We start from the raw sequence: 14196 nt of genomic DNA, 5'->3' as shown, positions 1-14196 counted from the left end.
AGAGAAGACAATGATGCTAGGGGAAGTGGAAGGAAAAAAGAAGAGCGGCCAACCAAGGGCAAGATGGATGGATGGTATCCTTGAAGTGACTGGCTTGACTTTGAAGGAGCTGGGGGTGGTGACGGCCAAAAGGGAGCTCTGGCGTGGGCTGGTCCATGAGGTCACGAAGAGTTGGAAGCGATTGAACGAATAAACAACAACAGGAAAGAGTCGACAGGATGCCAGCCTTCTTTTTTGGCCAAACAAAGAAAGCAGCACCATTTATTTAATCCCATTTCAACACACACACAAAATGAAGTCCAAAATACCTGGAGGATCGAAGTTTGCCCATGCCTGCTATACAGGACGAGAAGGATCCTATGCATAATAAAGAGTTGCAACCAGGGTTTATGTGTGTGTGCGGGAGAGAGAAAGAAAGTAAGAAAGTGCAGTCCTCCCCTCTCCATGGAGGAGGAAATTCAGCTGGACCCTGTGCAAGAAAGCTCTCAAGTTGGGACCTATCAGAAAAGAGTCCACAGGATGCCAGACTCCTTTTTGGCCAAACTAAGGACCCTTCCATATAGCCCTATATCCCCGAATATCAAGGCAGAGAATCCCACATTATCTGAGTGGACTGTTCTTCGGTTAAACAGTGCAATGAATGTGATGATTACAGGAATGGAAATTTGGACGACGGATTGGATCACGACTCTAGTTATGAGATGCATTGTGTTGTCTATTGTTGTGTCAATATTGTATATTATGCTTTTATGGTTTTAAATTGTATATCGTTGATTGATTCTTATCCTTGTTGTAAACCGCGTTGAGTCGCCTGTTGGGCTGAGAAACTGCGGTAACAAGTAAAGTAAAGTAAATAAATAAATAAATAAATAAAGATGAAAAGCACAAAATACCTGGGAGTTACCCTGGACTCTGCTCTGATCTACAGGAAGCACTGCCTGAATATCAAGCAAAAAATGGGCGCTAGAAACAATATCATACGGAAACTGACTGGCACAACCTGGGGATCACAACCAGATACAGTGAAGACATCTGCTCTTGCACTATGCTACTCTGCTGCTGAGTAAGCATGCCCAGTGTGGAACACATCTCACCACGCTAAAACAGTGGATGTCTTAATGAGACATACCACATTATCATGGGGTGTCTGCGCCCTACACCACTGAATAAATTACACTGTTTAGCCGGTATTGCACCACCTGACATCCGCTGGGGAGTAGCAACCAATAGTGAAAGGACCAAGACAGTGACATCTCTTGCCCACCCTCTGTGTATCAGCCAGCACGCCAATGACTTAAATCAAGAAATAGTTTTCTAAGATCTATAGAGACACTCGCAGGAACACCTCAGCAAGTGAGAGTCTAAAAATGGCAGGCTCAAACCCAGAACCTCAATTAATGGCTGATACCAACTGAGAGATTCCCCCCTGGGCACACAGAAAACTGGGTGACCCGGAAAGCGCTGAACAGACACCACAAGATGCAGAGGCAACCTTAAGAAATGGGACAACAAAGTGGAATCCGTGACATGCGAGTGTGGAGAAGAGCAAACCACAGACCACCTACTGCAATGTAACCTGAGCCCTGTCAGCTACTGGTCAAAGGACATTTAATAGAATACCAAGTCTGCAAACTTTGTGCTTTGTTTGTTTGCTTTTAATGCAATACAACTGTTTTGGTTCGCTCCTGACACAATAAATAAATAAGCTGGACCCTATGCATTTTCCCTCCCTGTGCAAGAAATCTCTCACGTTGGGGTCTGTCAGCAGAGTCCACAGAGCCCCCAGTGGCGCAGTGGGTTAAGCCCCTGTGCTGGTAGAACTGAAGATCGACAGGTCACAGGTTCAAATCCAGGGAGAGGTGGATGAGCTCCCTCTATCAGCTCCAGCTCCCCATGCGGGGACATGAGAGAAGCCTCCCACAAGGATGATAAAAACATCAAATCATCCGGGCATCCCCTGGGCAACGTCCTTGCAGACGGCCAATTCTCTCACACCAGAAGCGACTTGCAGTTTCTCAGGTCGCTCCTGACACGACAAAAAAGAAAAAGAAAAGAAGAAGCAGAGTCCACAGAACGCCAGCCTCCGTTTTGGCCAAACTAAGGGCCCTTTCTACATAGCCCTTTATCCTCGAATATCCACATTAACTGAGTGTGAACTCAGATAACCCAGTTCAAAGCAGATACTGTGGGACTGTCTGCCTTGATATTCTGGGATATAGGGCTATGGGGAAGGGCCCTAAGAAAGGCACACACAAAAAATTGCACAAAAAAACCCTTCCCTCAATAGAAGAATACAATCCTCCTCCCCTTTCCGGGCTCTGCCTGCACCTTGACACAGGGGAGCCCAGTGCTCTCTATCCCTCCTCCCCTCCCTCCCTCCCTTTCTCGCGCCGCCGCAACAACCCCACAAACAACAACAAATAGGCAGCCACATCCGGGTGCTTGCCGGAGGCCTCTCAGCGCGCATGCTCGGCGCCTTGGCCGCCTCTGCTCTGCTCCCACCAGCAGCAGAAGGAGGAGGAGGAGGAGGAGGAGGAAAAGGAGGGGGCGCCGCTGGTGGTGGAAGCGGTTTCTAGGCGGCGGGGTTTCTAGGCGGCTTCCGTGTGGAGCAGGGACTAGGCCCGAGGAGGAGGAGGATGGGGCTTGTGGGGGCGTGTGGTAGCCGGCGGCACCGCCACGAAGCGCCGCTGGTGACGCTCCTCCGGGGCCAGGAGCCGCACTGAGGAGGAAAGGAGGAAAGGCGCTCGCTGCTTCTTGCCCGCTCGTGAGGGAAGCAGCGCTGAGGAGCCCCCGAGGAGCGGGATGAGCCGGCGCCTCTCCTCCCTCCTTGTCGTCGCCGTCGCCTTCTCCTGCGAGGCGGGAAAAAGGAGGAGGGGAAAGGGGTGGGGAGCTGAGGCGGCCTGCTGTCACTTCCAAGAGGGAGGGAAGGAAGAGGAAGAGGCGGCATTAGGCGCGGCGGACTCGGCTCCCTCACAGCCTTGGCCTCTCGCCTCCAAGGACTAGGAGGCCTGAGGGGAGCCAGAGGCGCTGTTCTCGTCGTCGTCGTCGCCACAACCCCACAGCTGGCTGGCTGGCTGGCTGGCTGGGGCAGAAAGGCTCGTGTCGACAGCAGAAGCCAGGACTGCTGCTCTGCTGCAGCTGCTGCTGCTTCTGCGGCGTTGCTGCTTCTGCCTCTGCTGCTGCTGCCTCTGCTAATCTCGCTTCCTGTCAAGGCTCCCTTCCCACTGAGATCAGAGGCGCTGCCCTGCCTTCTTCTTCCTCCCCCTCTTCCTCCTCCTTTCCCCCCTCATCTTACTACTCCTGATGTCCATAATGATTGGGTGAAGGGAGGGAGGGAGGCTCTTTCCATTCCAAACCTCCGTCTTCTTCCCCTCCTCTCCCTTCCTATCCTTATTATTTATTTATTTGGGAGGGCCCTCTCTCCTTCCTGCTTCCTCCTCCTCCTCCTCCTTCTTTCCCTGGGCTCGCCCCTGCTGTGGTTTTCGATGAGGAGTGTGTGACAAGGCGGGAGCAGGAGCCACGGCAAGAGGCGGGTGGAGAGGAGGAGGAGGAGGAGGAGGAGGAAGAGGAAGAAGAACAGGGTGCGCCGCCGCCGCCGCCGCCGGAGAGACCATGAGGAAATTCAACATCAGGAAGGTCCTGGACGGACTGACAGCCGGCTCGTCGTCGTCCTCTTCGGCTTCCTCCTCCTCGCAGCAGCCACAGCCTGCGACCCGGGAAAACGACATCCCAGAGACCCTCCAGTCGGAGCACTTCCAGCTCTGCAAGGTGAAGGAGGAGGAGGAGGATGCTGCAGCCCTTTAACAGCAAGGGGGGGGGGGGGGAAGGGGGAGGAGGAGGAAGAAGAGGGTGGTGGTGGTGGTGATGATGATGTAGCCATGATGGGTTCTGCAGGCTCTGGACACCTCTATGCTTTGGAGGCTATCCATATACATGGAAGGAAGGGAAGGAAGCAGCAGCAGCAGCGATGACGCTATGTGATGGTGGCATTAGTATTATAATTTTGGATCCTCTCCCTGCCCATAGCCAATTTTCCCATTGCATTTTAGGCTATTCCTAAAATGCACAGATAGATATATTTTTAGTATCCCCCTGCCCATTGTCAATTCTCCCACTGCATTTTAGGCTACTCCTGAAATGCACAGATAGATATACATATATTTTGAGTCTCCTCCTGCCCATAGCCAATTCTCCCATTTCATTTTAGGCTATTCCTGAAATGCACAGCCTCTCCCTGCCCATTGCCAATTCTCTCATCGCATTTTAGCCTATTCCTGAAACAGACAGACAGATAGATCTGGAGTCTCTCCCTGCCCATAGCCAATTCCCCCTTTGCATTTTTGGCTATACCTAAAATGCACAGATGTATGTATGCGTTTGGAGTCTCTCCCAGCCCATAGCTCTTTCTCCCTTTACATTCTGGGCTATTCCTGAAATGCACAGGTGTACATATATATTTTGAGCTGCTTCCTTTCTCCCTCCCTGTTCCAGGGGCGGGGGTTGCATTGGTGCTGAAGTCAGAGAGAGACTGTCTTTGATGGGTGCCAAATTATCTGCATTACTGGCACTATAGAGGCGTTTTTGAAAGGTTTGGGCAAATGCAGCTCTGGGGGGAAAACATTGGGAATGCCCCTCTAAGTGGTTTGAGGATGTGGGGGGGGGGAGGGGAGTGGGGGGGGGCAGAATTTTCGTGGTACAGTAAACGCAGTTGAAGCCTAAATTCCAAAACGATGATGCAGCAGATTAATTCACCAGCTGTGTCAAATGGAAACACAAAATGAGGTGGATGTTTAATGCTCATCTCTATCTTTACAACACCTGTGGCCTACGCTTCTGTAGCATGACATGCTTGCAGATTGAATACACGCCTTAAATATTGGGATGTGGGGGAGCTTGTTCCTGAAGATTAAAATAATAATAATAATACAAAAATATTCTTGTTTGGCTAGTGGTACCTGCATGGAGTCCTCTTTCCACGCTATCTGAATCCTTACATCAGTTACACTAATTTATGGTTATTTGGAGGGGTGGGTTACTATTTTTACATATGTGGAATTCTGCTACTCTTGAATGCCACGAAATGGGAGCAAAGGTGCATTTATTTCTGTAATGATAAGATGAGGAGGACTTAGATTTCCATTACAATTAATGGTTGCAGAAGGACATGTGTAGAAGAGGTTTCTTGATAGCTACTGGAATAGCAAATGCATATATTTCAAAGTCCACTTCTGAGAAATAGTGATGACTCTCTGAAGAGCCATTTTAATAATTGGTGGTCATATAATTTACAGGACTGTCTGCATCATCACATTTCCTGGGGACTGTCACAGACTCTGTTACAGATGTCCTAATCACAATCTATGCAAAGCATTACAGATTAGGATGGCAATACAGTATAGCTGAGAAGGGAATTGATGGATTGCTTTGTTTGTATGTACATACAAATTAAATTGAGGTTTGATTTTTGTATTTTCATGTTCAAAAAGGGTTGACTAAAACCCACACCATTTTTTCTGCAGTAAAAAGCCATTTAGATCATTCTATTCTCTTAAATACTTGTGGTTCCTTGATTAAGTGAAAAGAAAATGAAATCGCATATTTAATATGTTTTTGTTTGTTTGTTTTCTTCTGCTTCCTGACCCATCATTGCTTTGCTGGCCTGACTTGACAGACTGTACGCCATGGTTTTCCTTATCAGCCTTCGGCCTTGGCTTTTGATCCTGTTCAGAAGATACTTGCGATTGGGACTCAGACTGGAGCATTAAGGCTGTATCCTTTTTATTATATTCTAAAAAGAAAATTGCTAAGAAGATTGCCCTTGCGTCCTGTATAGTACTGGAGTTACTGTGACAAAGCACTCTGCAAGTCAGGTAATGCATCTGAAAGGGGGAGGGGACAACTCACAGTTATTGTTCTTTTGTATTTACTTTTGTCGGGCTGTTTTTGAGTGTACTGAGATTGAGGTGAATACATTGTCAGATTTTTATGAGAAACCTTTTCAAAATAGTAGCAAGGCTAAAAATTTGTCTAATGTAGTTACACTTCATAATACAGAATGTTTAATGTTTTTGTGCTGTCAAACATGGATAATACACCAAGATCTCTTTTTATTTCCCAGAGCATGGGATAAAAGACACTCATTTAGAAGTGAAGTATTTTAATCATGGAAAGATGTTTTGAGTATCAAAATTTAAGGAATTTATGGTGAAAAGATCATTCCTGCTTACCTTTTTCTTTACTTTAGTAGCATATAGTATATTTACAGCTGGGAATCAGGAGGGGTTTTTATCCTGATCTGCAGATCACTCTTGATTCATATCTACTTTTTGCTACCTGTATTGTGAGTTGGAAATATATACCAAAATCATTTATAGTTCCTCATCTCTGTTTGTAATGCTGTAGTTCTTATTTTAGAAGAAACAAATGAGTGTTGTACCTGGAAGTTAAGTTTCCTCTTTAGGAGAAAGAAGAGTTTATATTTTTGTTTAACAATGTATTGTGCGAATCATACACGGTATTATACTAGGTTGCACATTTACAGTTGTAAAACTGTAAAAATAAAAATAATTTAGTGATGGCTGTATTTCCATCTTCATGATTATGCTTTCTAGTATGGATGAAATGCTTATTTCTGAAATGTATGTTTTTACTTACTATAATGGATGAGATGTTTATTTTTTGGGTGAGGAAAGGTTTGTGTCTTAGTCATAACTATACTTTTTAATGAAATGTTATCAGTAAACAAGAGCTTAAGAGTACAATAAAACTTTAGGGAGTAAAAAGTATCTGACTTCAGTATGCTTCTACTCAGATAAATGTAAGGAGTTCACTTGGGTTTGAACAAAGTGCAATACTGTAATCTCTTCTAAATTACGAAGTTGGTGTTTTATTTCTATTTCTCATTCTATTAAAATGCATGGGATTTAATGTTAATGAAACATTTAATCCACTTTTCTGTGAGAAAATCAAGGCTATTTTAATTAATTGCAACATTTAAGAACCAAGTAAGCATTGATAGAGCCAGGTTGTATATCTAATATTTGTAATTTTATTCGTGTTGTGTTAATCCTATATTTCTTTTCTTGTAAACAAAAATAATTTTATGTATATGGTATGTAGCAGTTCTTTACTATGGCTGTAACTTCCCTTGTTTTAAGGGAATGAAAGCCACTTCCAGGTTTGCTGGGTTTTCAGACTGATCGGCCTCAACAGCATCTTAAGAATGATGTTCAAAATGAGGCAAGTGCAAGTAGTGAGTAAGGCTCCTCTTGGAAGCATGTCTGGTGGAAGTCGATGCTTGTTCTGGAAATATATAGAAGGAAGTTTGATAATTTGAGATGAAGCATTCTAGAGCAATGATTCCTGTCAGAGAAGATGTGGGGATAAAATATCCAGATTGCTAGAACCACAAAACTTTGTTCGTAAATACATTTTTCCAAGAAAAGGCACTTATACTTGGAGACACAAGATGAAACAACAAATTATTTTGAAAGCAAAATTAACAGAAATGGATAGACACGTTCTAGTAATTTGAGGTATTAGTCAATCTGTTTATTGTGATTAATAGTGCTTTACATGCTGAAAAAAGAATATATACTTTTGACATTGTACCTGTAACCAGAAAGTTTTGAATCTTTTTCAAATTCTTTTCAGTTTCTCTTAAATAAGCAATGTGAATACATTATGTGAACACATTTTCATCAAGACAGCTGCTTTTCTGTACCTTTAATGTCAAAACAGCATATTTTCAGGATAAAAGAATTTCTACCATGCTTCTTGGGGGAATTGAGGGAAGCTTGGTATAGCTGCTTTTCTAACATCTTAGCTCCTCTGTGCAGGTAGGAGGTGTGAACAGCATGTCCTTGCAGTATAGAAAGTTGCATGGGAACCAATGAGGAGGAACTTATTTTTTGTTTCTATAGCAGAATAAAATATGAAGACTAAAGGGCTATCAAAACACATACTTTCATTGTTTTTTCCCTATATTTTTGATGTACATCCCACCCTGTTATAACAATCTGAAGTGCCGGAACCGTGGTTTTACAAATACAGTATGACCTCTATACCGACAAGGGATACGTTCCAAGACCTCCATACCCCTGGATTCCTGAAATTTTGGATTACAAAATCTTATATTGAATATATTTGATCTAGAAATATTTTATAGAATCGTATTGGAGTACCTAGAAAGGCCCACAAACACTTCTGGGGAGAACAGCATTTTTAAAACATGTGCAAGTGAAACAATAGATAGCAAATTTGTGGAAAAAGGGGTGATATTGTAATGTCTTTGTGGCAACTATAGGTTCTTAAATACAACATGTTTAAAAGAATTGACTTGTGAAATTAAAGGGAAATATTGCTGTAACAGTTCTACTAAAACAAGCTCATTCTCTTGCTCCCAGTTAAAGTATTATAGTAAAATTTACATAGTTTCCTACCTACTTTACCACTTACAATTATTAAACCATTTGTGTAACGAAACAAAACTTCTTATTTCAACGTTCTTTGTTCAAGAAAGCTCAATGAAGCTTGTCATTCTCTTAAAAGTTATAAGATAGCAAATCTTCTCATGATTGCATTTGATGATACTTGCAGAACATATGAGTGGTCTGTATTGCTGTGTCCTTGGGATGTTTCTTCCTAACGCTTGGCTTGTCTATGAAAAAAAGCGGTATCAAACCTTAATTAGCTCTTTTAATAATATAATTGAAATACCTATCTCAAGTTTGTTTTCAAAATGTGCCAAATCCAAAAAAAATGAAAAACGAGTTATAGGTGGCAGCACATGGTTAGCTAGGAATGTAATATTATGTACAAATCAAAACTGTTAAAATGTATTAAGCCCCTTCAGTACAGGGCTTGGAAAATTGTATTTTATAACAGGAACATGCATATTTTCAGCATTTTTTGTAATTCCTGTAAAATTTGTTCAAATAGATTTGGTGCCTTCTGGAAACATGTGCTTACATACACTGTACAGGTAGTCTCCAAGTTACAAACAAGATAGATTCTGTAGGTTTCTTCTTAAGTTGAATGTGTATTAAGTTTAACTCCAGCCTAAAATATATTGTATCTTTGGATAGCATAGGGAAGGATGAACACCCCTGTGGTGTTTGTTTTGCTGCCTGTGCCCCTGTTCAGAAGATTTCACTTCACTTTCTGCCCCTATGATAATTGGATTTTGAAAAAAATTCCCTGGCTATGGAAACAAGGATTGGTGAAAAAGCTTCCGTTTAGACACCCTTTCCCCATAATATCTCTTTCAGGGGTGAATTTCCCTTCTGAGGGGTAGATTTCTCTCATTCCCTCTTGTCTTACCCACATTCTTAACTATGAATGATTTGTAAGTTATATGTTTGTAATTCAGGGACTGTCTGTATTTCACAACAAATTACGTTGCTAATGTGACCGCATATTATAGCTCATCTGAGGTGAATTCAAGTCCCAGCGTAAATTTTAAAAATATGATGCATACTTTTCTCATAGAGTTTTGCATTGTGTGTACTTACATGCCTTCAAGTCACTTGTAGACGTATGGCAACCACAGAATTTAAGATGGTTTTCTTAGGCAGGGAATACTGAAGTTTTATTCCAGTTACTTCGAAACATGGTAATTCTTGCAGTTTTTCTTGGGGGTGGGGTATAGCAAAGCTTGTCACTGATCTGTTTAAATAATAAACATTTCTGAATTATAGACCCATGGCCATGAATTCTGAATTGACTTGTTCCATGTGTGATTAACTGGGATATTGATACTTAAATACATTATTAAATGGGATCCACCTCCTCCACAGTAAAGAAATATACATGCAGGTAGTGAACAATCAACTAGCAAGATCAGTTAGTCGATATTTGGAGTTACTCAATGTTTGTTCTGGGAAGAAAGGCTAAAGGAGCATTTGTTGTTCCTTTTCCCACTGAATTTCCATAATCTTTACCAACTGTTTTTCCTTTTATAATCCAGAACATTTTCCTAGTTTGTCTATCTTTTACCTAAGTATGTATCTTTGTAGGTATTGGCGGAACACAAATTCTGTTCTAGTGATGCAGCATAACTGCAACAAAACTTTCTCTGTTTATGTAAGGAAGAAAATCTCTATGTTCTATTATTTCAGTTCTAATGGAAATAATTTTTATTTGAGAGGTTCCTGTCTAATATATTCAGCATATATTCAGTATATTCTAATATATTTAACAGTCATTGGGCTTACATTTTTAAAAAAAATATGTGTCTGAACGTATCTCCCCTTATGAGTCAGATAGAGCTTTAAGATGTGCTGGGGAGGCCCTGTTCTTGGTCCCACCCCCTTCGCAAATGTGAAACAGGTCCTTCTCAGTGGTGACCACTCAGTTGTGGAACTTCCTCCCCAGTGACATTAGGCTAGCCCCATCCTCCTAGTTTTTAGAAGAAAAAAAAACTAAAGTCCTGGCTCTGTACACAGGCGTTTGGAGAGTAGGATAACACGGAATGAGACCTCAACAGTTTGAATAATGACTATGGGTAAATCTATAAGCATGAAATTGAGAATCGGCACTTTGTATGTTTTTAATCTGTTTTAATGTTTTTATGCATTTGTTTATATATTTTAATTGTCTTCTAGTTTGATATATCTTGTTTTATTGTTGTGTATGTTGTGACATTGATTCTTTGCCAGAGTTTGTAACTAGCTTTGAGTCCCCTTCGGGGTGAGAAGTAAATAAATAAAGCATTTTAGTTACATTTAGTTTTGTACTTTATTCAAACTGTTAAATGAAGTACTCATTGTAATTTAAGGCGATCTTTGGTTGTGTTTTGCATTCAAGATTGCTTGGTACTGCAGTTGATTTGAACAATTAGCTAAATATTGCTTCAGTTTTGAGCTCATTTACATAAGATCTCTTTTCTACAAGTAAGTAGTGTGATCAGTCAAATGTGCCTCTTTTACTAAAAATAACTTTTTCATACATCCACCATGCCTCTAGTGTGGTAGATCTTCTGGATTGTTTTGTTCTAATCTGTACAAAGAAACAGCTTAGAAGACTAATTAAATTCTTGATCTCTCAGTCAGTTAACTTCAAGAGACTTCAGCTGCATTGTGAACCTATCAAAAAGTGATCAAGATAGTTCTCATGTAGAGTTCAAGCATAACTTAACTACATTGTGAATTATATTGCTGTCAGTATTTTTGTTAATAGCAATTGCAGAAGACTAATTTTAGTAGAGTTACTATTGACTAAAAGTAATTAAACTACTTGCCTTACTTTAGAAAATTGTGAAACCCCCCAAAATTTTTCTAGACATTAAAGCTCCTTAACTTTTTCATTAAAAGGCTAGTTTTAAAACATTAAAACTTAAAATTGTTAAAGCATTCTATCCATATCAGCCAAGGCTTAAGGCATGTTTAAACAAGGAGATCTTTACTTGCAGTGAAATTAATGGCGGGGATCGAATTTTACTAGGGATGACATTCCAGAACCTAAGAACACCCAGCAAGGTACCATCTATAGCAACCATTTAATGCAGTTTAAGCTAATTTCAAACTGCAGCAGCCAGGCAAGCTTTCACAGAAGCATGGGAAAGAACAACATTCAGTGCTCTATGGTTTGTGTTATCATCCAAGTCTCAAACTGGTTCCAGGATCTACACAGTGAAGCCACTTTCTTCAGAAATGATTTGAAACTGCATTAAGTGGTTAGTGTTGAGGGAGCTTTCTCTTGTGTCCTCATCAATCAAGTCTGGGAGGAGAAAAAAAAAACTGCCCTGAAAATCATTAAGACTCAAATTTTCAGATAGTCTGGATCTAAATCACTTAGGGACTTTAAAGGTCAAAACCAGCACTTTGAACTGTGTCTGGAAATGGAACTGCAGCCAGTGAAGTCATTTCAGTCAAGGAGTTATATATTTTCCCAGAATATTTCTAAAAGACTTTAAAAGAGAATAACAACATAAAGTTTAGCACTGAACATCTGGGAAAGATTATAAAGCAGGAATCCCGTGAGCAGGAGTCCTGTGCTACTGCTGGTATTCAACATGTGTTTCATTATTCTTTCCTATCAGAAAAGGAGATGGATAAGAGCCAACACACTGCTGGTGACTGTTAACTAGCATTAGACAGGTAGTGACTGTAACAATTGACCAAAATTTCCAATTATGTTTGTTATTTTAAGCCTTTAGGCTGTTGAAAAGTTTTATTTATTATGATATGGAAAATAGAAAGAGGCAATACAAAGGTAAAGTGGGGAACTCATGTGGGATGTTCTATTCCAAAATTGTAACCCTTCTCACCATCTAACATCTGTTCTTTGCTTCCTCTTCCTAATAGAACTTCTATTTTAGCTTCAGATTTATTTATTTTTTTCATTTGTAGATGTCACAGGGCTGAGAATTTGGTTTCCATTGCAGTAGAGGAAATTTTGAATTAGCCTCTTTTCAAGGGTGTAACTGACTTTTTTATATAGGTAATCTGAGGGCATCCATTGAAATTTTATTTTAAAATCAGAAACTATAAGTCTTTATAGAAACCATGTATTAACTGCGTATGCCTTCGAAACCGACTGCGTCTGCTAAGATGACAAATTTATAGAATAAATAGGAAGTGGATGGAAAGATAATTCTGGGAGGAGTCTCAAATAATGAATCTGCAACAAGCCCTACTTTAGTGAGAAATAAAATGGCCCTATCTACAAGGTTATATATTGGGTAAGAGACGATATGACCTTACTGCCTCAAATCCTTATTAATTATTCATAATTGCCCATTTCTAGGATTGAACTGATTTGCCTAATTTGCCTTCTTTCAATACATATATTCAAAGTAATGTTAGTATTGATGAATAGTTTTCCAGTTTTGCATTGAAATGCAGGCATCATCTGGAATGGGATAAAATGCACTTTAGTCCTAATGTGAGGCATAATGTTTGTTCCATTCTGGAACTGTTTCATATTGTTTCATTTCCCAAGGATTATAAATCAGAATTAAATTAACACCATGGTAGTCCAATATTTTTAAAATAACATTTATTTACCTTTTTAGTTGATTTTGTCCTCAGGGTTTTCATAGGTATTGATGGTGCGGGGGATGAAACGGTAGGTTGTCACTAGTTCTTCCTTCACCATGCTGTGAATTAGTGTAGATTACAGTCCATTCTCACAGATTTAAGAGGCTGCAAACATATGTGCTAACTCTTTCTGCTTAGAAAATTGGAGAGAGGATGACCAGGGGGATGGATGTAATTGGTGGAAGAATAGAATCAAGAATGTCCTGCTTATTTGATGACTAGCTGAAATAGAGGATCTATCAGAAATACGAAGCAAAGTACATTCCCAGTGGTCACACAGTGAGAAGGGTTTCAATCTTGCAACAGCTACAGTTAAGCTACTAAATAGTTATGAGGCAATTAGTGAGGACATTACTAAAAAGGAACAACAGTAAGCGATGGAGAAATGTTGCACTGGAACAAAATTTCTGAGAAAGCATAGTGCTCTGTGTGTGCAATAATTTTGAGAGTTCATCTGTAGCAGCATTTCTGCTTTTGGCAGTTCTTGTTTAAGCACTGCATATTCAGACATATGAGAAAAGTTCTGATTCCTGCTGTTTGGTAGAACTCAAGTCCTTCTAAATGTGATGTGCATGAATGGAAGCAGCCGTAATAATAATAATAATAATAATAATAATAATAATAATAATAATGATGATGATGGTTAGTATTTCTCCAAATTTTTTCGTGTTAGGAGCGAATTGAGAAACTGCATTTTCCCAAATGAAAATTTAGGACTGTGGTTGTCTTTCCTTAGTTCTGTAGCCATAGAACTAAGGGAAGACGACCTCAATCCTAAACACTGTATTAACACACTGTTACTAAAACACTGGTACTTTCAAACATTTAATAAGATAAAAGATATGCCCTCAGCACGTTTGGACAAAATAATTAGTAGTTCTGTTATATTTCAATTCTTTATTAAGGAACCTGCTGGGGTCATCTTTTTTTTATATTTGTGTGTGTGTGTGTGTGTGTGTGTGTGTGTGAATTTCCCCCAAAAGTAAAGAACGATCATTCATCTCAGGCCACAGCCACATCTACATTGATCATTTATTGGAGTTTCAAAACTCTATTGAAAAAAGTAGTTTGAGCAAAAAGGTTAAGGAAGCACCCTTCCTGGGACCCATTCCTTTCTTTCTTTCTTTCTTTCTTTCTTTCGATAGAGTCTGGATTT

General features: G+C 40.5%; 1 protein-coding gene across 10 annotated transcripts in view; it reads left to right on the top strand.

The window, feature by feature from the left end:
• Positions 1-2488: 2488 nt before the first annotated feature.
• Positions 2489-14196, top strand: part of STXBP5 (syntaxin binding protein 5) — a 136368-nt gene continuing 124660 nt past the window's right edge. For 5 of the 10 annotated variants that reach the window (XM_067466154.1, XM_060753527.2, XM_060753521.2 and 2 more), the window contains exons 1-2: positions 2489-3768; positions 5672-5769. In XM_067466154.1, the coding sequence (XP_067322255.1) occupies positions 3613-3768; positions 5672-5769 (254 nt within the window). In that variant the 5' untranslated portion in view covers positions 2489-3612. The remainder of the gene's footprint in view (positions 3769-5671; positions 5770-14196) is intronic. The other 5 variants (XM_060753526.2, XM_060753525.2, XM_060753528.2 and 2 more) reach the window with 1 other exon arrangement.

The sequence above is a fragment of the Anolis sagrei genome, chromosome 1 (genome assembly GCF_037176765.1).
Source record: "Anolis sagrei isolate rAnoSag1 chromosome 1, rAnoSag1.mat, whole genome shotgun sequence".
NCBI classification, from domain to species: domain Eukaryota; kingdom Metazoa; phylum Chordata; class Lepidosauria; order Squamata; family Dactyloidae; genus Anolis; species Anolis sagrei.
This window is presented reverse-complemented; position numbering and strand designations above follow the sequence as displayed.